Genomic DNA, 25,712 nt, shown 5'->3' on the forward strand with positions numbered 1-25,712 from the left:
AGGGCATAGACTATGATGAAACATATGCTCCTGTAGCTATGATGAAAGCAATTAGAATGTTATTAGCATTTGCATGTTTCAATGAATTTATATTATATCAAATGGATGTTAAAAATGCATTTTTAATGGTTTTATAAAAGAATAAGTGTATGTGGAACAACCTCCTGGTTTTGAAGATTCAAAATTTCCAAATCATGTTTTTAAATTGACAAAAACTTTATATGATTTAAAAAAGCTCCAAGAGCTTGGTATGAAAGATTGTCAAACTTTTTAATTGAAAAAGGTTTTTCAAAAGGGAAGGTTGACACTACATTGTTTTTAAAGCAAAAGGGTAAAGATTTATTAGTAGTTCAAATTTATATTGATGATATAATATTTGGTTCTACTAATGATTTTCTTTGCCAAGAATTTTCTAAGCTAATGCAGAGTAAATTTGAGATGAGCATGATGGGGGAGCTTTCATTTTTCTTGGGGTTCCAAATCAAGCAAAAGAAAATATGACATCTTCATCAATCAAGCAAAATACCTTAAGGATATGCTCAAAAATTTTTGCTTGGAAAATGTCAAACCCCAAGCTACTCCAATGAGCTAATCTACAAAGCTTGACAAAGATGAAGGAGGTAAATGTGTAGATGTTAAACTTTATAGGTCTATGATTGGCTCTTTGCTTTATCTAATCGCAAGTAGATCGGACATTATGTTTAGTGTTTGCTTATGTACTAGATTTCAATCATGCCATAAGGAATCACATCTAAAAGTCATTAAGAGAATCTTTAGATACCTTAAGGACACTCCTACTTTAGGACTTTGGTATCCTAGAGACTCTAGCTTCAGCTTGCATGCCTTTTCAGATGCGGATTATGGAGGATGCAAAATAGATACGAAAAGCACCTCTGGTACTTTTCAATTCCTAGGAAATATGTTGATTTCATGGTTTTCAAAGAAACAAAATAGTATTGCATTTTCTACTACTGATGCGGAATACAATTCAGCGGGTAGTTGTTGCACACAAGTTTTATGGATGAAACAACAACTTTTAGACTATGGAATTGAAGTAGGTACCATTCCTATCAAGTATGACAATACTAGTGCTATTTGTCTCACTAAAAACCCCATCCAACACTCTAGAACTAAGCACATTGAAATTAGACATCATTTCATTAGAGATCATGTCACTAAAGGAGATGTAGTTCTAGAATTTGTTGATACTTTGCATCAAATAAAACCTTTAGATAAAGAAATATTTTGGACACTTAGGAGAGAATTAGGTTTAACTGACCTACCTTGACTTAGTGTTTAAAATGATTTTAGCACTTTTAATTAGAAATGAAAAATAACATTTTTGATTGCATTATATGCTAATAGTTAGGGAGAGTTTATGATCTTTAGTGAAAATTAATAATATGTTCAAATAAAATTTTAAGGATATTTTTTATTGATTGAACATTGTTAATTTTCAAAATATGAGTTACCAATACCACTAGAGCTAATTAATTTATCATTCTAAATGCTTAAAAACAGTTTTTGACATTTTTGTGCAAAGTGTATTGATACCTAGGTATCGATACCCCCTTGCTATGTATCGATACACCTTAAATGTGTACCGATATATTCCTTGAATGTGTATCGATACCCCTCACGGGGGTACCGATACCCTCGTCGGGTTTTTGGCTTTAAATCCCTAAAATCCCAATTTTTGCCAAAACTCCAAAACAAAACACATTGCCGTCGTTCCTGTCCTCTCTCACTCAAATAGCCTCCTCGCTCATTTTCACCGAAATCAAGTCAGAATTAACTTGATTTTCAACTTCTAAACCTGCCACAATCATCAAAATCGTGCAATCAACAACTGATTCCACTCAATCTTCGATTTTTCTAAAATACTATTTTATTGATTTTTGAACATATGACTAGTTTTAGTTAGTTCTAGCTCGAAATAAATATCTGCCATTGGTTAGATTTTGATTTAGAACAAGAATCTACAACAAATTTCATCAAAAACACAAGATTTCTCAAATTTTTTGAATAGTTTCGAAATAAAAAAAAGAAAAAAATGTTTTGTTTTTAAAATTGTTGTTTTTGATTTAATTATGTTGTATGCTTTTTCAAACATTGTTTTTCAAAATAGTTTTCAAAATTTTCCCATGAGGATATTATTTATAGAACCTTGAAATATTGAGGACTCATATTGAGTTTTGGGATTGAATGTTGCATACATGTGTTTTGAAATTGCAGGTTAAAATCATTTCTAAACGCCCTAGGTCATCGTCTAGTCGGTCAAACGGACCTCCAAACGGACCTCCTATTCCACTCCCAATCCAAACCCAAATGATCCCGAGATGACGATTATAAATTCATGTTTTAATGAATCTGGCCGTCGAGAAAACCTCTACACTAGGTTTGTTGATCTATTTAAGTCATATAATATTCAAGAAGAATGTATCCCTTCTCTTCAAGCTATGATTGATATGAATTTTCAATATCTTCCTACCCTTAAATCTTGAAAATTTGATAAACTTTTTCAGCTTCAACCTATCGTTTATCACCAACTCGTCCGCATTTTCTATTCCAATGCGGTTTGTGTCCAAAACAAGTCCCTAACTGCCACTGTCAGTATTTAGTCTTATCTTTTAGGCTAATACATTCACATTGACTCTAACTCAATCACTAGGATATTTGGTTTAGATAACGATGGTTTAGACAACGAAAGAGAAATTGTGGCTACCCGTTATAGAGCTAAGGCTAGTGCGAGTACCTTGTTAACTCACCGCGAGTGTTTTCTTCATTTGATCATCTCTTGGTGGTTTAGACTATCTAGATGTAGGTACTCCACCCTTAGGGCTTTAGATTTATGGTGGATACATTGTATCCAACATAATAAGAAAATAAATTTACCACAAATTATTTTTGTTGAACTAGTTGAAAACCGTAAACAACGTCCCATCTAAACACGTAGAAACCTTAGTTTACGGTTGTCTTCTTAGTAATTTCTTTATCAAATCCAAACTTAGGATCCATCTTGAAGTAGCCATCCCTCTTAAGAGCCAAATAAATCTAAAAACTTTGCGTAAATCGGGATGGTCCGGGGATAAAGATCGATGGTTCGATCAACCCAGAAAACATCGGGTGCTAGTTCTTTACAAGCTGCACCGACACCGGCTGATGATCCAAAGCTAGATGAACTTCTATGGGATGTCAACGATCCCGCTAACATGCCCGAGGACGAGCCAGCCGAGCAAGATAGTTCGATGCCTCCATACTTTTGCTCATTCATGGAGATATTGGACATGAGGTTTACATCCATAGAGTCCCAATTAACCGCTATGGGGGCTCAACAATTGTAGAATCAATGGGAGATGCGAGCTAACAACGAAACATTGAATTATCGACTCAATGCTATAGACGATAGACTCAATGTGCTCACACTCGATATGACTGCTCTACAAGTACATTTTCTTCCTCCCAATCCACCGATGGATGACTAGACTTCTCTTTCTTAGTTTTCATAGGTTGAATTTGAAATTATTGTTAAAACATTTTGATGTGTTTGGATGATTAAACTTGGATGTTTGTGGATGTTTGGATTTGTTTGTTTTTGGTTTGAATGATTATTATTAGTTATTTGAACTTAAATTAAATTTTCATGTTAATATGCATCATTTACATTTTAGACAAAATATGACCAATTACCATTACACGTTTATGAATATTGTTTATGGACTAATGGATAACAATTCTCTTGATTGTGATCTTAGCAACTATAGTTATATCTATTTAATTCAATTGGATACTTTTTCTTAAAAACTTGTTTACAAAACGTTTTTCATAGTCTTTTTGATTTAACAAAAAAGGGGAGAATAAAGTAAGGGGGTAATTGGGAGTAATTTTCAAAAATGATTTTTAAAAAGAAAATCTTAAAATTACTAAAATGTTTTGTTATATCAAAAAGGGGGAGATTGTTGAAAACATTTTGATGTTTCAATATAACAAATAAAGTATTATTGAATTTTAAGATTTTATATTCAATTTTAAATTATATATTTGATTAAATTATTCGAATATCAAAAATATTACTCCAAGTTTTTAAATGTCAATTTTAATCCTTACTTAAGTGAAAATTTGTGTTTTAATCTTAAAAAATATTTTTGAAACAATTTTTACAAAGTATTTCGAACCTTAATCGAGCCAAAACTAATTTTTAAGTAAGGGTGTACATATACACCTATAGGATGTACCGATATCCCTGAATTTTGAATGTAATCAGGGTACCGATACACAGTCGAGTGTACCGATACCCTTCTGGCTCTGAGAAACATCGAATGTAATTAGTGTACCGATACCCCTGAAGTGTATCGATACACTAGGTTAAATAACGGTCGAAATATTTTGAATTTTACACTGAGTGTACCCATACCCTTTGATGGTGTACCGATACACCAACGCTCCCAATAGATTTTTTAAATGGAAAACATACAACAACGTCTCTATTGACTCCACCAATGATCTGCAACATTCAGAATCAATCCAGGGTGTATTTAAACAAGTTCTGAAGCCATTGATCAATAAGAATTGAGAAAGAATCAAGAGAGAAAGAATCAAACATCAAGTTTGTGAAATTCAAGCCAATTTTCCTTCAATATTCATTTTGCTTTCAAGAACACATTTTGTGCTCAATTGTATTCATCTTTGAGTGTTCTTTTCTTGTTCTAAAATTGTGCAAACAATCTACCTTGTGAGGTTTTCTGTAAAGTTTGATAATTTGTAATTTTCTGTTTAGGAGAGAGTGTTCTCAAGAATTTGGGGTATAATTCTTGAGGGATTTGTAAGGTTACTCTTTGTCCTCAAAAGAAAGATAAAATAGTGAATTTGTGGAAAATCCTTAGTGTGGATAGCTAAGGTAGTGGACGTAGACTTTGGTTGAGAAAGTCGAACCACTCTAAATCACTATGCAAATATTTTCAATTTTCTGCAAAAGCTTCCACCGAAATTTTTATTGCCAATTCAGCCCCTCTTGGTCGATTCATCCGATCGATTAACTCAACAGAATTGTTTATCCTTTGTGTACACTTAATTTGGGTACCTACTGACGGACAGAGGTTCGGTATGACTATACCTAGGGTAATCGTTCTACGGTTCACTATATGCATGATTTCGGCTCTAACAGAAAAAAGATACCCGAATTGTCCTTGTTGGTGCCTCCTTAGGCTGTCAAACCCTCAATCCTAGCCCATTACAGGCTCGTGCAGATTGAGTTTAATTCGAGAGGATTCATTCCCTTATATCCATGCGAAGAAAATAATTTATCTCACATAGACATAAGGTATATGAACCCCAAAGTTTACTTGCTAAAAGCCATACGGAGAAACAAATTATCTCACGTAGGCTAAGCTTTCACCTCAACTTAAAAGGGACAAAGCTCGTAAGTGAGCTTATGATTTGCGAATGTACATGTTGTGTGTGAGGAAAAACTCACAAACCTTTAAAGCACGACAAAAAAATAATACTCTCACAATTTCCAAAAATCTGTTCGAATCTGAAAACCACTAAAATAAAAAATCAATTAGTTAAAAATAAAATAATGCATAATATGTTGAAACTCAAAATAAATAAAAGATTGTAAATTAAATAAAATTTAAGTTTGTAATTCCCAAAATAAAAACAACGTATAATCGTTTATGGCCTAACTCTAGAAATCCTTAGCAGAGTCGCCAAGCTGTCATAACGTTTCCGCTGGGGAATCCGTTAGACTTAAACAAATTTAATTTAGGAGAAAGGCGATGAAATATGATTTGGAAAACAGTTTGATTTTGGAGTCGCCATCAACCATTAAGTTAGGTAGGTTGGAAACCTTAAACAAAAAAAACAGTATGCATTTTACCAAAGATTCAATTTTTAAGGGTTCAAAAGTCGGTTACGTGTGAGGAAGGGTTAGCACCCCAACAACGCCCAAATTTTGGTACCTAAACGATTATATGTTGTTTAAATATTGGGAATTACAAACTCGAAAATATATTTATATTACGATCCTATTATTCATTTGAATTTATTTAAAAAGTGTGAACAATCTTCGGAAAACACTTCCTTTGTATTTAGGAGACTTTCCCATAGATTCCCCTCACAAAAATGCTATTTTGCAAAGATAAAATACCATAAAATAAGACAAAATAAAAGTGAAAAATAATCGGAATAAATAAACATGGAACAAACAAAAATATCAAATATAAAACAACATTTGTGTGGAAAATCCTCAGAAAAGACATCTTCCCTTTAGTTAGGAGAAATCTTCGTAGATTTCAATTAAATTTCTCAATTTTCTAATATTAAAACAATGATGATTGGAAAAATGCGAAATAAAAATATTTACAATAAATAGAGATAAATATATTTAATTACATATGATACAAATGAATACATAACATGCAAAATATATACATACAGATTGAAATAAATACAAACGAATATTGCAACCCAAAATATAATGGTCAAAAAGTAAATATTTAAAATTACAAGGACCAAAATGAGAAAAATAATAACTTAAAGGACCAAAATAGCAAAAAAGAAAAATTAAGGGACTAAAATAGCATAAAAAATTTAAAGGACTAAAATAGTAAAAATAGACATTTAAGGGACTAAAATTGTAAAAAAAGAATCTTAAAGGGGTGAACATTAATTACAAATAAATCATAGCCAAAATCACAAATAATAAGCAATACAGGTAACTAAAATGAAAATAACCCATAAATAATACTTAGGACTAAAATGCATTAAAACAGAAACCTAAAGAATCAAACAATAATTAAATCAACTACCAAACAGTGACTAAAATACAAGATTTACAAATATCAAGGCCAAATTCAAACATCAAAGAAAATATACAAAACATTAAATCAATGACTAAAATGTAACATTCATAAATATTGGGACCAAAGTCAAATAATAACCAAAATAACATAACAGGTAATAACAGGACTAAAAAGTAAGTAATGAAAAATAAAGGCTCGAAATCAAATAATATAGAACTTCATTATATGGATAAATCGTAAGATTACAAGGATCAAGGACCTACATGGCTATTATACCATAACTCAAAACACGTTGAAGGAGGTGTACCAAAACAGCAGTGTTTTGATCATTGCATATAAGCCCCAAAACGAGCTTATTTTCCCAGCCTCCCTCATTTCTCTCATTTCAGCAAAATAAGCAAGAGAAAGAGTTCACAGAACTATCTCAACTCCCCTCGTCGGGGAAGAAGCTGATGGTTGCCACCAGCGGTGCTCGCGGCGGCGCCCGGCGATCGGAGAGAGAGGATCATACCAAAATTCTGCCCTCACCTTCCTCAACCCGAAAAACACCCTTACTTAGCCTAAAACCAACCCTAAACCCCTAGATCTAGGCTTAATACCTTTCAGAATTTCTGGAAACTAATTACTTTTGGGCTTCCTAATGCTCCTCCGACCAAGGTAAGGGTTCACTCCCTTTGGTATTTGTTTTTTTTTTGTGTTGTTGGTTCTTGTCTATTTTATGTTTTTTTTTCTAGGTTCGAATGATTTCCCTTTTTTTCTCTCTGAAACTCTTCCTTTTCTTTTCGCTTCCCTAAAACCCCGAATGAATCTCTCTCACATCTCCTCCCCCTCTTTTTATTTGCATGTGTTGATCTATGACAATAAATCCCCTCGGGATTTTGGATTGATTTTATGTTGTTATTTTATTGCTTTCCTCTCTGCCCGATTTGCCATGTAAGGACTGTTGAGTTGATGCTAGACACTGTTCGGTGCAGGTGGGACAATCGGTGGTGATAATGGAGAACAGATGGTGGCGCATATATCATATCCTAGGGTTAGGGTTTTAAAAACCCTAGGGAGTCGGGTCATATCTGAATTCGGGTCGAATGCTAGGCGAGTTGGTTTATGGAACCAGGATCTGGAATTGGGTCTACTGAGTGATTGTTGGATCTGTATTTGGGTTTGCTGGGTTGTTTGTTTTGGGCCTCGGGTGGGTTGTTGTAATTTTGGGCTGCAAGGCCTGCACAAAAAATGTAATTGTGAATAATAAAAATAAAAATAATAATTTATAATATTTTTTTCGACCCAGATAAAAATGGGTGTCTACACCAAGTACCTGCAACATCCGGGTCGGTGATTTTTCGGCCTGTGTCTCGATCCGGATATTGTCGGGTACCTGGATTTTGCGGGTACCCGATACCTTGTTTTTTTTTCATTTTCAAATTATTAATTAAAAAAATATATACACAAATTTAAAAGTTCGAAACTTCGAATTGCATACTCCAACATCCTAACATAAAATTTAAAAGTTCGAAATACAAAATCTAATAATCTATAATATAAATAATTCATTATATTGTATATGTATAAAAAAACTAACCATGTACTCGGGTAACCGGGTACCCGAAAAACTTCAAGTTTGTGGCACGGGCCCGACCCGACTGGATAAATTGTTTTGGAAAATTATCCCTTTTTTTAGGTCCAGGTCGACGAGTCGATGAGTCGGGTCAACCGGATCAGCTAGTTTTGCACACCCCTACTTTTACCCACCCTACTTTTACCCACTTCTGATAGAGCAAGTACCCCGATATTCACCTCTTCAAACTAGCACATCTTCTTGGGGGAGGGATAGGTAGCCAAATTTTTGGATTCTTTTTGCATCTGCTTCATTAAAGATCGAACGAATGAAGGTATCATTCCACCTATTTTCTGGCCGAATAATGAGATCCGAAACCCTTCCATGTCGTATTGCACTATTACTTTCCAGTTTTCTAACAGGAAACTCAGAGAGCCAGTAATCATTCCATATGTCGACTGAATGCCCATTCCCTATTCTCCACCCGATACCCATCTCGATAAGCCTTCTTGCGCTCCAAATGCTCCTCCAAATAAGGGAAGGATGACCGCCGAGGCTAGCTTGCAGCAAGGATGAATTTGGGAAGTATTTTGCTCTCAAAAGCCGAGCAACCAAGGAGCTCGGGTTGGAAATGAGTCCCCACCTTTGCTTAGCTAACAGAGCAATATTAAACTTTCCGAGATCTCCATGCCCCCATAAGTCTTCAGCAGAGTGAGATAGAACTAAGTCCACCAGTGGATACCACGTCTTGACGCTGATTTCTGCCACCAATATCGAGCGATAAGCTTCGAGTTCTCTATAAAGATTATTAGGCAGCAAGAAAATAGACATTGTGTACACAGGAATAGACTGGAGGAGTAACTTGATGAACACCTCCCTGCCCCCCAACGAGAGGAGTTTGGTGCTCCAACTTTGATACGATTCAGAAGATTCTCTTTTATCTTGAGAAAGGCCGCCTTTTATTTCTGCCCACCATGGAAGGAAGACCGAGATAATTTTCAAGACTGTCTGACCTTCTAACGCCAAGAGTACGACAAACTTCTGACTTTTTACATTGCTCGCATTCCCACTGAAAAAGACATTTGACTTATCATAATTAATAATCTGCCCAGAGCAATCAGCATACCTTTGAAGAAGAGATTTTAAGTTCTGCGCTCCATTTATAGATGCCTCCCTGAATATTAGACTGTCGTCCGCGAAGAATAGATGGGTAATTAGAGTTGCACTTCTAGAGATACGAGCTCCTCTTAGAGATCCACCTCTGGGGGCTTGGCGGAGGAGAGAGAGGAAAGGCTTTCACTACAGATTAAGAACAAGAAGGGACTTAAAGGGTCGCCTTGATGTAAACCGCGAGAGGGGATAAAGGAATCGGTGACGCTGCCATTAAGAATCACCGAGTATTTCATTGATGAAACACAAGACATGACCATTCGGATCCAGACCTCCACAAAACCCATCTTTCTCATGATGCTTTCTATGAGGGGCCACTCAACCCTATCATGTCGAGCTTGATCGCAAAAGAACCGTTATATCCAGAAGGCATTTTTTAAAAGAATGAAGGACCTCGTAGGGACAATGATATTATCGGTAATAAGTCTTCCGGGGATGAAAGCGCTCTGAGCTTCATCGATACAAAGATGAATTACATATTGGAGCCGATTAGCCAAAGTCTTAGCAATACTTTTGTATATAATATTACAAAGGCTGATTGGATGGAATTGGCTCATATTCCGAGGCTCCTTTACCTTGGGGGAAAAGAATAATTTTTGTGTGATTGGTCTCCAAAATCGAATTTTCCCCATTGAGGATTCCGATGCAATACTTCGAAACATCTTCATTGGCAATCCCCCAAAACTGTTGGTAGAAAACTGCACCAAAACCATCTTCTTCGCAGGCCTTAGTCGAGCTCATTGATTGGATCGCTGCCCATATTTCCTCCTGAGTAAAGTTGCTAGACAAAAAATCATTATTTATTTGGGAGATGCTCTGAACGATATCCTCCAAAACTTCCTCATAGGAGGTAGTTCCATTCATGTTGTACATAGCCGAGAAATAGTCCATAGCAATCTCTTTAAGCTTATCCTCCCCTTCCTGCCAAGTACCATCCGAGTCATATAATCCATGGATTCTGTTCGTTCAACAACGTTGATTAGCAAAACTATGGAAAAACTGTGTTCCTGTCTCCATTTTTGAGCCAGTTGGCCCGAGATCGTTGTTCCCGGTACATTTCTTCCTTATCCAATTCGATGTTTAAAGCCAATTTCGCTTCCAGAATGTCACCAAGATTATTATCAGAAACTGTTAGGGAGAAAAGAGAGTGTGTCCTCTGTTCCAGTTCATTGATTGTATGCCTTTTTCCTTTCCACTACTTCCTAGACCACCGATCCATGCCAGAGCTGACCCAACGTAGCTTTTCTGGAATTGAACCAGGGGCAGAGGACCAAAGTCTGCGAACTTCATCTTCACGCAAAGGTTCCAAAAGCGACGCTGCTTCAAATTGAAAGTGACGAGCAAAATTCTGTAGAGATGGAGGGACTGCCGTGTTTAGGAGAATTGGACAGTAGTCCAAATAGAGTGAATCTTGTGTTCTAATTGATAATCAGGGAAGCGATTCCACCAACTAGCATTTACGACACCTCGGTCCAGGTGTTCACGGATATTTTTAGCTTCCGTTCTGCCTCTTTCCCAGGTAAACCAAGTGCCTTTTAACCCAATATAATCTAGATTACAGTCCAGAATATTCCTGAAATTGCGCATTTGAGTTTCATTCCGCAAAAATCCGCCTTGTTTTTCAGAGGATTCAAGAATCTCATTAAAATCTCTCATAACACTGTCAGAGGATGGTCATTAAGACGCCCAAGGAGATCTCAAGATTCTGCCCTGTTAGCCCCCTTGGGGCTCCTTAAAACCAGTACACCCCTAACTTTTCCCTTCAGTGTCATTATTAATGAGAACGTCTATATGTCTTTCAGGTAAGGAGCAAAGAGAAACTGAAACATTTCTCTTCCACCCGAGAGAGAGCCCACCACTACTACCATCCGCACTAATGTCGATGCCATTCTGAAAACTACAGAACTTACGGATTCTATGATGAAGAGAATCGAGTGGTCTATGTTTCACACCATGTGCCAGAGACGGTGAACATTCCGGGGGAGACCCAATCTATGGATGTTCTAACTTAAAATTTTCATTGTGATCGGCTGGCCCAAAGAGCGGAGCCTGCCGATGAAACATCGAAGTTACCATTCAAATCCATCTGCTCGAAAAATTCTGGTAAAACGGACTGAAATCGCGGTCTCTTCGAACCATCAGATTGAGTGATCGGGTTATCTTCATCCTCCACGCTCATAAGGACATCACCATCGGTTAAGGAGTTATTGATTCGCTGGATTGAATCCTTACCAACGTTCTGGCCATGATTAGACTTACAAAAGAAGGCAAGATTTTCCCAGATTGGCTGGATTCCTCACCTTGCGTAATTTTTGCTTTATCACAATTTATGGCATTTCTTTCATTGTTATTCCTTATGGTATTAGCAGGAATTTCGGGCAGCACTTCCTTAGAATTACGGGGGTCCAGCTGACATCATGCCTTGATTCCATGGTCTAGGATTGCCACTGTCATTCTCCTCTCGAAGCCATCTATTGACTGGCTGCATCCATCGATCTCCTAGGGGGAGCTCTCAAGGAGGCATCCCAAACTAATTCCAGATCCTGCTTATCACTGTTCAAACGTATAGGACAAAACTCTTTCCGTGTCCCAATTTGCCGCAGAGAAAACAAAATAGTGTCAACTTTTCATATTCAAAACGGACAAACGGAGACTTACCATTCGCCAATAAGATTTTCTTCCTCCTTTTCAAAGGCTGTCGGATATCGACTCGAACCTGGATTCTCATTATTCTTTTATAAACCAATCGAGTAGCAGAGGAATCATACTCGATGAAAACTCCCATGAAGTTACCCAGAACTCTTGCCACTTTCTATGACATAAATCTGAAGGGAACATCGTGGACGAGAATCCTATAGTTGACATACGTAGGGGAAACTGCTATAGGAACTTCTTCCTCCGACAGTTTGTGAAGAATGAGCAGGTGGGAATTGAAACTTCAAGGGCCGCCTTTTTCAAGGTGATCCAAGTCAACACTGTATAGTTTTTTTATAATGATTGTTTGTATGTTATTATGTATTAATACACACATATATAATGATTGTTTGTATGTTATTATGTAGTTAACACACACATTTATTAATAATTTTAATATATTAGACATATTTAACTGTCAAAATAAAATTATATCTTAATTTTATGTCAACAGAATAAATTATATATTATCTTGATTTTATATCTTTTCAAACTATAATTTTCAGATTAAATATCACTAAACTTCATTAGATTATTAGTATGTTCATAAATATATTATTATATTTATGAGAAGCTAATTCAATTTTTGAGTGAAGCTACGACACCTTCGTATGATATAAGGGTTTAACATGTTGGAGGCGTTGATATCCAGTGCAAGGAGGACTGAACCAGCTGTTGTATGATTTGATCAAAGGTGGAAACTATTACATGTTTTGTTTTCATGCCCGTAAGTGAGATTGTAATTAACTACAGATTGATTCCTAGAAGGTGTCGTAGCTTTCAGTTGAGAAAGATATATTTTATTGCAGCAGCTTACGAAGATGTTTTGGTAGCTGGAAATTGGAGTATGTCGTGAATTATGGCGAGTTGGTTATGATCAGAAGCTGGTTAACAAGTCAAGGTTAAAATGAAGACGCTTCTAAAGATTAAATTGTTTGGCTAGAGGTTAACAGGCCATGAGGTGCTTCTAAAAGGAAGTCAATCCGTGACATATTTCAAAATTTAAAAATGTTGTCTAAAATTTTAGTATTTCTTTTTTGTCTTTTTTAAAGAACGGGTTTGTAATTTTTTTTATTTCTCTCCTTTCCCTGAACATACTAAATTAAATCTAATAATTTTTCGAAAAAATAAGTATACACTTACTCCCTTAGAGGACTTGGTGCATTCGCTCTTCAAACTGACTACCGGCAACAAGATTGAAAGATGGGTGCAGAAATAACGGGGCATGAGCTAAGGGATTTCCCAAGTGCTAGGAAGGTGTTATCTCCCGGTGCAATGGATGCTAAAATCTTGAACAATTAAAATATGTGATATTTTTGAGTGGTTGAAGAAGTAACGAGTGTATTAGATTAATAGCTTTACAAATTTCGTTTTATTGTGGGATATTTGGAATGGAAGAAACTTTGTTGTGCACTAATAGAAGTTACAACAAAGTCTATCGGTTATTCACACTGAAGTTCAGGAATCGACGTATGATCTTATGTTAGGGATGAATTTTTAAAATTTTAAGAGGAATAAATTTATAAAATTTAAAGAGGAAAAACATATTATTAATTGAAAATAAAAAAAAATATATTCTAATTAATTTTTTTTAAAGAGAATGATTACTCTCACTCATCCCTTTGATCCATCCTTTATGAAGTTGGACCTTTTCATGGTGGGGCTGCATTTGCGTGAAGCATTATGTTACGCGACAATAACATGATCCATGCATGTTTGCTATGTAAAACGATACGCTAGTGGTGCGACCCAAACTTAGGTCTCTAAATAAATATCACAAATTTATAACAAGATTTTTCATCTTTATTGTAATTTATAATCATTAACAAACTTAAAAATATTTTTGACAATGGACATAGATATATCAATAATATACCTTTTTATATATAAAATGGTCATAAATAAAATTTTAGGATGAACACTATAAATAAAATATATAAATATTTGAATCCATGATGGACTCGAATCAACCCTAAATGTAATGGGGATCTGCCGCTGCTCATAACTAGGTTTTCAATCATAGAAAACCACACAACTAGATTCTCTAACCGTATCTAATTCTTAAATAAAATTTGAATGCAATACATGTGTGATATAAGCCATATGAAATACCAGAATGAAACAAAAGAAAACTAGGATTGTTTCGAAGCAAGGCATGCATAAACTTAACGTAAGACAACCGGATTCGAAGAGAATTTCCATGGTCATTCTTTGGATTAAAAGAAGCCACAAAATGCCAAAACAAAGTATCACAGCCCCGCATTCGATGTTTCCAACACCTCAAACCAATGTAAACCGGCCAAAATCTGCATCCCGACCCAATATTTCCCTTCAATATTTCTCCACAAACCCCCATTCCATAAGCCCTACATTTGTCATCTTCATCCACACAACAATGTTGTCAAGGGCCTTTACAAAACCCAGAAGAAGTCTTTATGGTGAAAACAGCAGGTCAGGATCCATCTCCGAGTACGATGATTGCATCATATGATTCATGGACGACGTTCCATTGATTTCTTGTGAAAACCAAGGGCAATCGTTGTCGTTGAAGGAGGTTCTTGTTAAAACCAAAATACTTGGAATACCTCTGATTCGTATTATTGAAATTAATGTATAGAAAATACACACATATATATATAGTATTAATAACAAAGAAACTGCTTCTAACCAACCTCTAACTAATTCCTAACTATACAAGAATAGCTAACTAACTTCTTTATGCTCAACAGTCCCCCTCAAGTTGGGAGGTAAAACACGTCTTTTACTCCTAACTTGGATAACAAATATTCATGTTGTGAAACACCAAGTGCCTTTGTTAAAATGTATGCTTGTTGTTCTGAGGTTGGAACAAATTCTGTATGGATCAATCCCTTTTGAATTTTTCCCCTTATGAAGTAACAATCAATCTCTATGTGTTTTGTCCTCTCATGAAACACTGGATTAGCTGCAATTTGTAAAGCATCCTTGCTGTCACTAGATCTTTCCCGATTGATCATTGTGGATTCCAAGCTCTTTTAGCAGCCCTTTCAGCAAAACTAGCTCTAAAGTTGTTATGGCCATGCTCCTGTACTTAGTTTCTGCTGAAGATCTTGCTATGGTATTATGTTTTTTAGATTTCCATGAAACCAATGAGTCTCCTAATTTAATACAAAAACTTGTTACTGATTTTCTTGTCATGGGACAAGTTGCCCAATCTGAGTCACAACTTGCTACAAGCTGACAACTACTTTAAGCCTTCAACATAATTCCCAAACCAGGATTCTTCTTGATGTATCTTACCACCCTAAGAGCTTCTTCCATGTGTTCTTTCTTTGGTTGGTGCATAAACTGACTCAACTGCTGAACTGAAAAAGCTATATTTGGCATTGTGTGTGTCAGATACAACAACCTTACAATTACCTTATGAAATTATGCTTTGTCAACCAAGGTATCTTCCTTTTGGTTCTGCTGCTGAAGTGAGTTATCATAATCCACTGTAGTGAATTTAGTATTCTTCTCGTTTGCGATCAGAAGAACTACCAGAGTTGGAGAACAAAACCATTGTATCAGGCGCAACAATCACAGAGAGATAAGAGAGATGCGATTCTTCTTGGATCAACATCGAGTAAGCTTGATTAACCGTTGGCAGGGGTTGTATGAGCAAGATTTGACTCCGAATCGCCGAATAAGAGTCATTCAAACCCATCAAAAATGAAAACAACTTCTGTTGAACCAAATGTTTCATGTTTTGCTGGGAGACTTCACAATCATAAGCAGTGAAATGAATTAAAGACTCGTATTCATCCCACAACATCTTCAAATGAGTAAAGAAACCAGAAACAGTAGAATCCCCTTGGTAAAGCGTAGCAATTTCACGATGCAAAAAAAAGATTCGAGAACCATCGACTTTGTTAAATCATTCCTTTAGGTCGTTCCAAACAGAGGTAACACTCGAGGCAAACACCAGCCCAATTGATAAATCCTTTCTAACAGCGTTAAGAATCCAGGATAGAACAACAACATTACATCGACCCCACTGCACATGCAAAGCATCACTATATACGCCTTACTGACAAGAGCCATCGATAAACCCTAGTTTATTCTTAGCAAGCAACGCAATCCTCATCGAACGACTCCACACACTGTAATTGTCCAAACCAACCAACGACTAAGAAACGAGCATTAACCCATGCATATCTAATGGATGCAAGTATAATAGGTGAGTGAAGTCAAGCATCTCCTCGGCAGAAGACATTGTTGACAGAAACGGGAAAAAACGAAATCAAAGAATTGGGGAAAAACAAACTGCTTAATGAACAAAAGTTAGAAGAAGGGAAAAACCCCAAAGAGAAGGCCCAAAGAACTAATGAATCAGAAGAAAAAGGATCGAAATTAAGTCTGATATCATATTAAAACCAAAATACTTGGAATACCTCTGATTCGTATTATTGAAATTAATGTATACAGAACACATATATATAGTATTAATAACAAAGAAACTGCTTCTAACCAACCTCTAACTAATTCCTAACTATACAAGAATAGCTAACTAACTTCTTCATGCTCAACATTTATGAGGACATCAGTGGGTGTGATGGGAGATAACAGTAGGGGATTGACTGAAAAAGTGGTGATGTCCAATGGTAGACTTTGCACTGTAAACTGTAAAGAGGTTCCTGAAGGTAATAGCCAGGAAGAGTGAGTTCAGTAGGAGAGTCGAGAGGTTGGCTCAGGTTTGCAACAAGTGCGACTACCTTGTCCCCATCACTGCTTACTTATATTTGTTTGTGTTTCAATGTCCATGGATGATGTGGTCTGTATATGTTAAAATTGATTTGTTAGTTGGAAATTATAGTGGAATGGTCGATTGGCTGGCGATTGTTGGTTTGTTGAGAGCTTCCTGACTCTAAGATTGGTAGCTTTAAGAAGAGCTTAGTGATGGTTTCATCTTATAATTATTGTGGTAGTGGATTCATCATCGAGTTATTTTTCTGGTTGTCCACTCTGGAGCTTTTGGAAATGCTTTTGTTGTCTCTGTATGTGTTGATGTAGTCGAGGAAGCTTCTTCGATTAGAATTGCTTTGTTGTTTTTTAGTTTTAATCGCTTGGGTGGTTGTAGCTTTTGCTTCTATTGGTTAGTGGTGCTTTTTGCTCTTGAGTTACCTTAATTAGATGGTGGCGATCTTTGACTATCTGGTTTTTGCTTTTGGTCTGTTTTGATTGTATTGTCTTCTTATGTAGTACTCTTTTCCTTCAATTAGATTAGGGAGGTTTTTAACGAGGCTCATAAGTTGAACTTCGACTATTGATTTCATTAAATAAATTGTCCTTTGCCGAGAAAAAAAAAAAGAGGATCAAGCTTGTTGTTTTGGACTACTTTCCCATGGGAAGTTTAGCTTACCTTCTTTCTGGTGAGTTTTTCGCTTCCTTCATAAAACCCTAGCTTTCGCTGATCCATTTTGCATATAAAGTACCTTGTTTACTTTTACTTTCGTAGGTTAAAACCACAGAACTAATTTTAAACAACTTTCTTTCCATTCGAAAAAATTTAAGAAACTGCATTTAGAACCAATTAGGGTCTAAATGAATTGATCATTCAATGAACATTTCGTATAACGTTCGTTTATAGACTTAAATAAACGAGTATAAACAAAATATTTATGTTCATTTAATAAACGAACGATCATGAATAGAAGTATGTTCGACTCGTTATATTCATAAAGAACTCTTTTATTAGCTTGTTTACCTAATTTTTCTTCTTTTATCTTTTTTTATTTTAAATATCGGTGAAGGTAGAGATTAAATTAAATATATGATGAATTTTGAAATTCAAACTATAAAACTTAAGGACTAGTGATATAATTTTATTATTTTTTTAACTAGTAAATAAAAGGATATGAGGAGAGAGTATTGGTTGTCTAGGGAACTGACAAAACTTTTCCCTCGGCATCGGTTGAACCACACACTTTTCGCTTCATCTAGGTCTTGGGCAAGTTATGACCCCAGAACATTTGTTAAACTCTCTCGAATTGAACTTTAAAATCAAGGTATAAACGTATATACTGACGAACATGTTTGCAAATATTTTTTGAAGTAAAGATGTATGTCAATGTTTAAAGAATATGTTCACGAGTGTTAAATGAACATTTTCCTGAATACTAAATGAACCGAACACAAATACATTAAAAAATAAACAATAAACAAGAACACGATTTTAAAATTTAAACGAACATGAACACTTTTAAAATTAAAAAAAACGAACATAAATATAAACTTGTTCGTTCAAGTTCGATCATTTGGACCCCCAATTAAAAAGCTGACCTCTTGCTACTTAATTAAAAACACATAGAAATGCTAAATTGACCTTTCGTTCATCGTTTTAGCACTACTTTTTGTTTAGTAAAATGTTATATGTTTATATAATGTTGCGTATGATATCAAGGTGGGAGGCGAGGCCAAACTGCTTTGAACTGGAATGAGCGTTTGAGAATAATAGATTCCATCGCAAGAGCAATCGCATTCATCCACGGACAATCCCCGCCAACAGAAAAGAACATGAAAATGAACGTTCATGGAAACATAAAATCCTCCAACATCATGATAAACAACGACCTCACAGCACGGTTATCGGATTACGGGTTCGTCCAGTTTCCCGGCTGCATTGAGGATTCCGAGAACAAAGAACGATCAAGAACAACAAATAATACTTATTCAGAGGATTTGAGTCAAAAGAGTGATGTCTTCAATTTTGGTCTAGTTTTGTTGGACATGCTAGGGGGAGTGCGGGACCTAAGTTACATAAACTGCATAATTAAAATGAAGGAAAGCATAAAAGAAGGTGATAGTACTTTTTTCGAGTTTCATGTGAAAGGGAAAGAACGCAAGCAAGCTTTCAAGGTTTTGGAGATTGCTTTGGCTTCCACCAACACCTTGCCGGAGACAAGACCTTCAATAGAACAAATCATGTTGAAACTTAGTGATATTCTCAATACTTCCAAGTGATTTAGTTGATGGCTTATTGTGGGTTTATTAGTTGTTTTGATTGCATTCACAAATCCGATTCATCGTTGGTTTATATCATTGCAAATATCTACAATTTTTTTTAAGTTACTTGGGACCAAACTACATGATTTTTTTGCTTGCTCGACAAAACAATTTTATTAAGAACCCAAGGAAGAATGCCTCACATCTGGTTTTGTTTTTCACGTTGTAATAATAGTTTAGCTTAGCTTAGCTGGAAAGAAGGTTGTAATAATAGTTTAGCTTAGCTTAGCTGGAAAGAGGTTGTAATAATAGTTTTATTTCTTTAACCATAATATTTGGCGCCGAGGGTGCATTTGGATTTACCTGCTTAGAGTTAATTTTTTTTTTTGTAAGAATCGCGCAAGACCATATAATCCAATGAATCATACAACTAATTGATTCTTTTCATATATAATTTTTGACATAATTTATTATAAATTTGATAGTTTATTATTCAATTTTATATTATATAAAGTATTTAGAGTAAAATGCATAAATGATCTTTGACTATAGGATATTGTTTTATTAAGTCCCTACTATTAAAATTTATAAAATGATTCTTCGACTATAGAGAGTTGTTTTGTTGAGTCACTTGACTATTAAAAGTTACAAAATGGTCACTTGACTATTCATTTTCCAAACTCATCCTTTTTCGTTAAAATTTTTATGGCACTCTGAGTAGTACATGAACATGCTGACTGAGATATGATAAAATCTGATTTCATAATCTCAAACGACTATCATATCTCCGTCATCATGTTAACGTCTAACTTAGATGATCATTAATTTTTTAACGGAAAATGACGAGTTTTTGAACATAATGAATAGTTGACTGACCATTTTATAACTTTTAATAGTGAAGGGGCTTAACAAATCAACTCCCTATAATCGAGGGACCATTTGTAACCTTTCATAGTCAAGGGACTCAATAAAGTAATATCATATAGTCGAGGGACTATTTGTATTCTTTACCCAAGTATTTAATAGATGAGTATATTTTATCAACCATTAGTTAATTTAACAAAACAAATATCGAGTAAGTACATTGGGCTTGTCGGCTAAGTTGCTTATCTCCCCCCGTATTCTCTTAAGTCATGAGTTTTATATTCATTAGGAACACTCATTCCTTTACCTAAAGTTTTCCTTCACCTCTCCTCTAGTCTCTTATGACTTGTTCATATATAGCTAACTGCATCACTAATACCATTCTCCTCTAATGCTAATTGTTTGTTGACTAAGAATCATACACATCAACATAATCCGATCCTATTTTGACCTTCTTAAAACTTATATTTCGTGTACGAATATTGATATCATAAATCGAATAAATTAGGTTAAGAGGTTTATCCTCATATTGAATCTTTAGATAAATTGATTGATTAATATGTTAAATATCACATTATAAAAAGTAAATATATATTTTTTGAATAGTACGAGGTCATTATAAATTAATATTTATTCAGAAGTTTTCTTAATTGTTGAGAATGCACACACATTATGCAGATGTAACTGCTCGAACCACTACCTTCTATCACTAACCCGCTCAATAAATTCATCTTGTGACGACTTATGTCGCTCTAGGGAGGTAACTAATTTTTTAAACTACTCTGCACCAAATTCTATTCAACCTAGTTTATGATTAACATACATATTGCTTGTGAACTGTAGGCTTGAATATCAGAGAAGCAAGAAAATGAACAAAGGAGGTATGAAATGAATATGGGAGTGTAATTTGTTATATTAATTTCCTTATTAGTTCCATCATTATTCTTAAATACTTATGGCATATGACACATAAGTAAGAATGGATGGATCGATCTTATGTTCTTTCATAGTGCAATACATCTAATTCTTCTTAATATCATTTTGCCGTTGTAGTTTTCAGTTGCTTATATTTTGATACCGGAGAATCAAGACCAATTCAGCTCTCATTCAGAGCCAGAGGTTTTATTATTAATTCATAACACAGTATTACATGAAACGCAAACGTAAAGAAGAATTATCATATTCGCTAGTTTCTTACACGGTAAGTTTATTTAATTTTATATAATCTGTCAGTCTTATTCACCGTGTTCATGCACTTATAGAATTCATCACATCACAGTGCTTTGCTAGTCCACACCTGTAAACAAAAAGCCATTAGTTTTATATCTGAAAGAACGGATGAAGATATTTGGATTGGGTTTCATACATTCGAGAAAAAAATAACAATTTTACCTCGTCGTCGTTGTCACTGTCAGAATCATTGCAGCTGTTTTCACCCCAATTGTTCCATATAGAACCCTTAGCCGAGAGGCCGTTGTCTGAATGGTATCCACGGCCTCCGCCGTAAGATTGGGTGCTGACAAACCCGTTTCCATGTCCGGAGTGTTTGCCACGGAGGTGGGGGTGGCTGCGCGCCATCCCATTGTTGGCGTACTCCCTATAGCCATTGGCCATCCCATGGTTCACATACTCTACAGTGCCATTGGTCTCTTCATAGCCGTAAGCCTCAATTATTTGATAGTTGCCATGATTACCGAAACCATGGCCCATCCCGCTACCATTTTTCCCATAGCCATAAACACGGCCTTGGTTTTTCCCAGGACCATGAAGTTGAGAACTTTGGGACATGCAGTGGCCCGTAAGTTGACCGTACTCATCCCAGGTTTCAGCCATTGCATAGCCATTAATCTGTGTTCCTTGGTATTTGGCCTCCTTCCTGCTTCCCCGATTAGCGTAGCGTCCCATTCCCATATTGTTGCCATCTCCATTTAACCCCATTCTCACTCTTCTTTTAATCTTTCAGTTCTTGATGATTAATTTTACTTGAGTGGAGCAAACTATATATACAAGCATGGTGGATTCGATTCCTTGTGATCAGCACAATAACCAGAAAGTAGGTCGAAAATGAAAAAGGCACCGCCTTTAAAGTTTAGCTTGCAATCAAACACGGAACAAATTCCTCATAAATCTTTGGTCTTGATCATTAGCATCGTTCACGTCCAATACCTAAACATGTGCGCATTGGTTTTAAAATATTTTAAAAAATAGGATAAAATACACAAATAATTCCCCAACTATAAAAAGTTATAAATTGATCTCTTAATTATAATCCATTATTTTGTTAAGTTCCCAGACTACTAAAGGTTACAAAATGGTCATCCAACTATCTATATGTTCTAAACTCGTCATTTTTCATTAAATAATTGACAATTGTCTGAGGTACCTTAACCTACTGATTAAGATATGATAAAATCATATTTTTATGATGTCTACTGAACCACCATTGCTTTCAAGCGTTGACTCAACGACATCATGTTTCAAGCACTGACTCGATAACATAATGTAAATGAAGATTTAACCCACAAAATACAGTTCAAACGATTCTGCGATTAGATTTTATCATATCCTAGTTGATAGTTTAAAATCTAGCTTAAATGATCTCCAATTTTTTTAATAAAAAAATTAGTTTAGAACATTAAAATAGTCAAATGATCATTTTACAGCTTTCAGTAGTAGGGGTTCAACAAAATGAAACCCTAGAGGAAATAACACTCTATAATTAAAGATCATTTATAATTTTGAAAGACTTGATAAAATTAGTTAATAAAATAACTCTATAATTAAATATCATTTATATATTTTATCCTTAAAAATATAATTTTGAAAGTAATGGTAAACGAGGATAAGCACGGACAGAACTAGGAATTTATTATAGCGGGTGTTAAAATATTTTTTTATTTTTCATAAATATAATTTTTTAATTGAGGAGATCCGATAAATTTTTCTTTACTTATTTTTTTTAAATATGTATTTTTTCTATATTAATTAATAATTAAATATATAATTGAAGGGCAAAGGCTCTCCTTACCCTCCCCTGGTTCCGCCCATAGAGATAAGACGCAAGTACCTTTTATTTTTCCTCTCCTAAGAGAATCTCTTTGTCAAGTAGACGACATGAAAAATGAAGGCAACGACGAGATTGATCCTTTTATAATTACCAATTTCATTGTCCAGGTGTATGAATATATTCTTTTATAGCTTTAAATTTGGTCATTTTTTATGGTTTTTTTGGGTATCATTTCCAAATATTTGGCAAATGAAATTTAAAATAATTGCAATTTATGTAGAGAATATAATCTCCACCGTTGCTACTTTTGATGAAATCCTGCATTCTTCGTCGTTTGTTCTACCTTGATGAAGACTGCTGATTGATATGATAAGGTAACATGCAGAATATAATCTCGACCAATAATTTATTTAATAATATGTTGAGACCAACAATGTATGGTCATTACATGTTTGTATTAAAATATTTAAAGAGTACTGAAGGATTAATATATGACGTTGTTTCGATTTCTCTCTATAATTTTTTTTATAATCTATTTCAGGGTAAATTACATTGTATATTAATATACTTTTCACGTTATATCATTCGTATTATTGAATTTGCAATTGCTTCAACTAAAGTATTAGATTTTATTTTTATTTTGATTATTCACTGAGTGGTTAACTTAGACATGGGATATTAATGTGAATGAAAAAAATATTATTTTTATAGGATTTGATTTCAAATAATTATGTTGTAGTTTATGCATATATTTAGTATGTAACCCCTAAACCAGTACGACGCACAATCGATCGATTAGAGTGTCACACGGAACCACCAAAGTAGCTAACCAAAAGTTTTCTTTACTTGATTAATTAAAACAATCATTTATAAATATTCATAATGGATTAAAACGACAATATTTATATAAAATAGTTTGCATCTAGAGCTCTCGGTAATAATCATTTAATTTATATAGACCATCATTTTAAATAATTTACGACTCGAATATACAAAACATGGATTACAAATATACATGCCTTCTAAGAAGAACTCGAGACGTACTATGCTTTGGATCTGGGTCTGGAATCAAGTTGGACAAAAGGCTCTTCACTGCTCCTCTACTAATTTGCGTAAGGAAACAAATTTCAAACGCTGAGCTAACTAGCCCAATACAACACTAACAACTAAATCATACTAAAGTGCATCGGAAAAAAATGCTCAAATTATCAGATCTCATGAATCAGTGAGTATACTCGTATAATCACACTCTACTCTAGGGTAGACCTCATAGTGCAGTTGAGGGTTTTGCATCTCGGAGCTCACGCACCCCTCTAGTCAACCAAGAATGTAGCTCGTAATCTCTAAATCGGACACAACACCCTTGACTAACCCACCCCTCGCGAGTGTCTGACCTCACACCCTAATTAGTCAGTTTAAAGTGCCTCACACACTACTTAAGGATATTCAGACTGATTCTATACATCGACACTACTATCTTACTAAAGGAACTCAAGTGTCCTGATCATTTCCCAAGCATCAATCAAGGCTAGTTTTATGTCACCCTAATTAATGTTGTTTTTAAGTGTAATTTAGCATTATTATTGTTTTCACTTGTAGTGTTATCTAAGAGTAATTAAAGAGTTCTTGGAAACCTCATTTTCCTCTACAATCCCTTGAAAATTTATGATCTAAAATGTACAATGGTACCGATACTGGTCCTTTGGTATCAGTATTGATCACTTAGTATCGATATCTATCTTTAGGTATCGATACTCTACTCTATTTTCAACTGATGGGGAAAGGGATAGTATCGATACCTCTCAACTAGTGTCGATACTTCTAAGCTGAGGTATCAATATCAAATTTTGATTCGATGTTATGAAAATTTCATCGGTATCGATACTCCTATGGGGAGTATCAATACTTTACCCTGGGTATTGATACTTCAATGAGTATCGATACCAAATTTGGCTTCGATGTTTTCAAAAATGCCCTAGTACCGATACTTACCCTCTAAGTATCGATACTCCTTCAATAACTTAGGAAATTTTCTACTAAGAGAAGAACAATATTAATATTGTTCTTATAGTACTGATACCCCTGCTCGAAATGGCCTAGGCTAAAATTCTACACTCAAACTCACCCATATTTCTATTTTGAGGTTCTCAATTATTATTAGTGCCTTATATGAGCATAGAGGGTCATAAATAAGGCTTTAAAACATTTAATAATTCTAAATCATATAATCTACCATGAAAATAACTCAACATGTTTCAACGTCAACTCATAAACTATCTTGTATTTCTAGTAACCCACTAAGGTATGAAGGAGATGTGAGTGTGTTACCTTGAATTTCTTGGCAACTAGCAAAGTACTCAACTCACTCAAGAGGTAATTTATCTTTTCCCCTTGCTTTTTAACTTTCTCCCACTTCTTTCTCTAATCAAGGGTAAGAAAAGTAAATTTTTAAGTTAACTATGTGGTGGAAATAAAGATGAGAACATTTCCTTGAACTTGAATATATCAAAAACAACCTAGAATCCATAGAATCTCTTAAACCTCCCAAAAACCATTTTTCTGTTCTATGGCTAAAAACTTGCAATATGGATCTTAAATTGAAACTAGAAGAATGAGGATTAATGTTCTCACTTAGGAGATGAAGAGGAATAGAAAA

General features: G+C 34.9%; 3 protein-coding genes across 3 annotated transcripts; 1 reads left to right on the forward strand and 2 right to left on the reverse strand.

Moving 5' to 3' along the window:
- Positions 1-8,601: 8,601 nt before the first annotated feature.
- On the reverse strand, positions 8,602-9,815 carry LOC120214252. Its single transcript, XM_039212199.1, has 2 exons — positions 9,618-9,815; positions 8,602-9,462 (listed from the first exon to the last, which is right to left on the reverse strand). The coding sequence occupies exons 1-2, from the start codon at positions 9,813-9,815 to the stop codon at positions 8,602-8,604; spliced, it is 1,059 nt and encodes a 352-aa protein (XP_039068130.1).
- A 6,959-nt stretch (positions 9,816-16,774) lies between these two features.
- Positions 16,775-19,203, forward strand: LOC120214253 (probable inactive receptor kinase At3g02880). The gene is made up of 2 exons (XM_039212200.1): positions 16,775-16,883; positions 18,644-19,203. Exons 1-2 carry the CDS (start codon positions 16,775-16,777, stop codon positions 19,201-19,203), a joined length of 669 nt encoding a protein of 222 aa, XP_039068131.1.
- A 1,931-nt stretch (positions 19,204-21,134) lies between these two features.
- Positions 21,135-22,032, reverse strand: LOC120214284 (hornerin-like). Its single transcript, XM_039212218.1, has 2 exons — positions 21,442-22,032; positions 21,135-21,346 (listed from the first exon to the last, which is right to left on the reverse strand). The coding sequence occupies exons 1-2, from the start codon at positions 21,985-21,987 to the stop codon at positions 21,323-21,325; spliced, it is 570 nt and encodes a 189-aa protein (XP_039068149.1). The 5' UTR covers positions 21,988-22,032; the 3' UTR covers positions 21,135-21,322.
- Between the last annotated feature and the right edge of the window lie 3,680 nt (positions 22,033-25,712).

The sequence above is a fragment of the Hibiscus syriacus genome, unplaced genomic scaffold (assembly GCF_006381635.1).
Source record: "Hibiscus syriacus cultivar Baekdansim isolate YM2019G1 unplaced genomic scaffold, ASM638163v2 tig00110057_pilon, whole genome shotgun sequence".
Classification (NCBI taxonomy): domain Eukaryota; kingdom Viridiplantae; phylum Streptophyta; class Magnoliopsida; order Malvales; family Malvaceae; genus Hibiscus; species Hibiscus syriacus.

What these genes read in the sequence shown, in the direction of transcription:
- LOC120214252 (XM_039212199.1), bottom strand. Translation starts at nt 9,815, where the DNA reads ATGGGTTTTGTGGAGGTCTGGATCCGAATGGTCATGTCTTGTGTTTCA. An exon ending in CCTCCGCCAAGCCCCCAGAG is followed by an intron (nt 9,463 to 9,617) that starts GTGGATCTCTAA and finishes TGCTCTGGGCAG; the next exon opens with ATTATTAATTATGATAAGTC.
- LOC120214253 (XM_039212200.1), top strand. Translation starts at nt 16,775, where the DNA reads ATGAGGACATCAGTGGGTGTGATGGGAGATAACAGTAGGGGATTGACT. An exon ending in CTGTAAAGAGGTTCCTGAAG is followed by an intron (nt 16,884 to 18,643) that starts GTAATAGCCAGG and finishes TATGATATCAAG; the next exon opens with GTGGGAGGCGAGGCCAAACT.
- LOC120214284 (XM_039212218.1), bottom strand. Translation starts at nt 21,987, where the DNA reads ATGGGGTTAAATGGAGATGGCAACAATATGGGAATGGGACGCTACGCT. An exon ending in ACAGTGACAACGACGACGAG is followed by an intron (nt 21,347 to 21,441) that starts GTAAAATTGTTA and finishes TTTTGTTTACAG; the next exon opens with GTGTGGACTAGCAAAGCACT.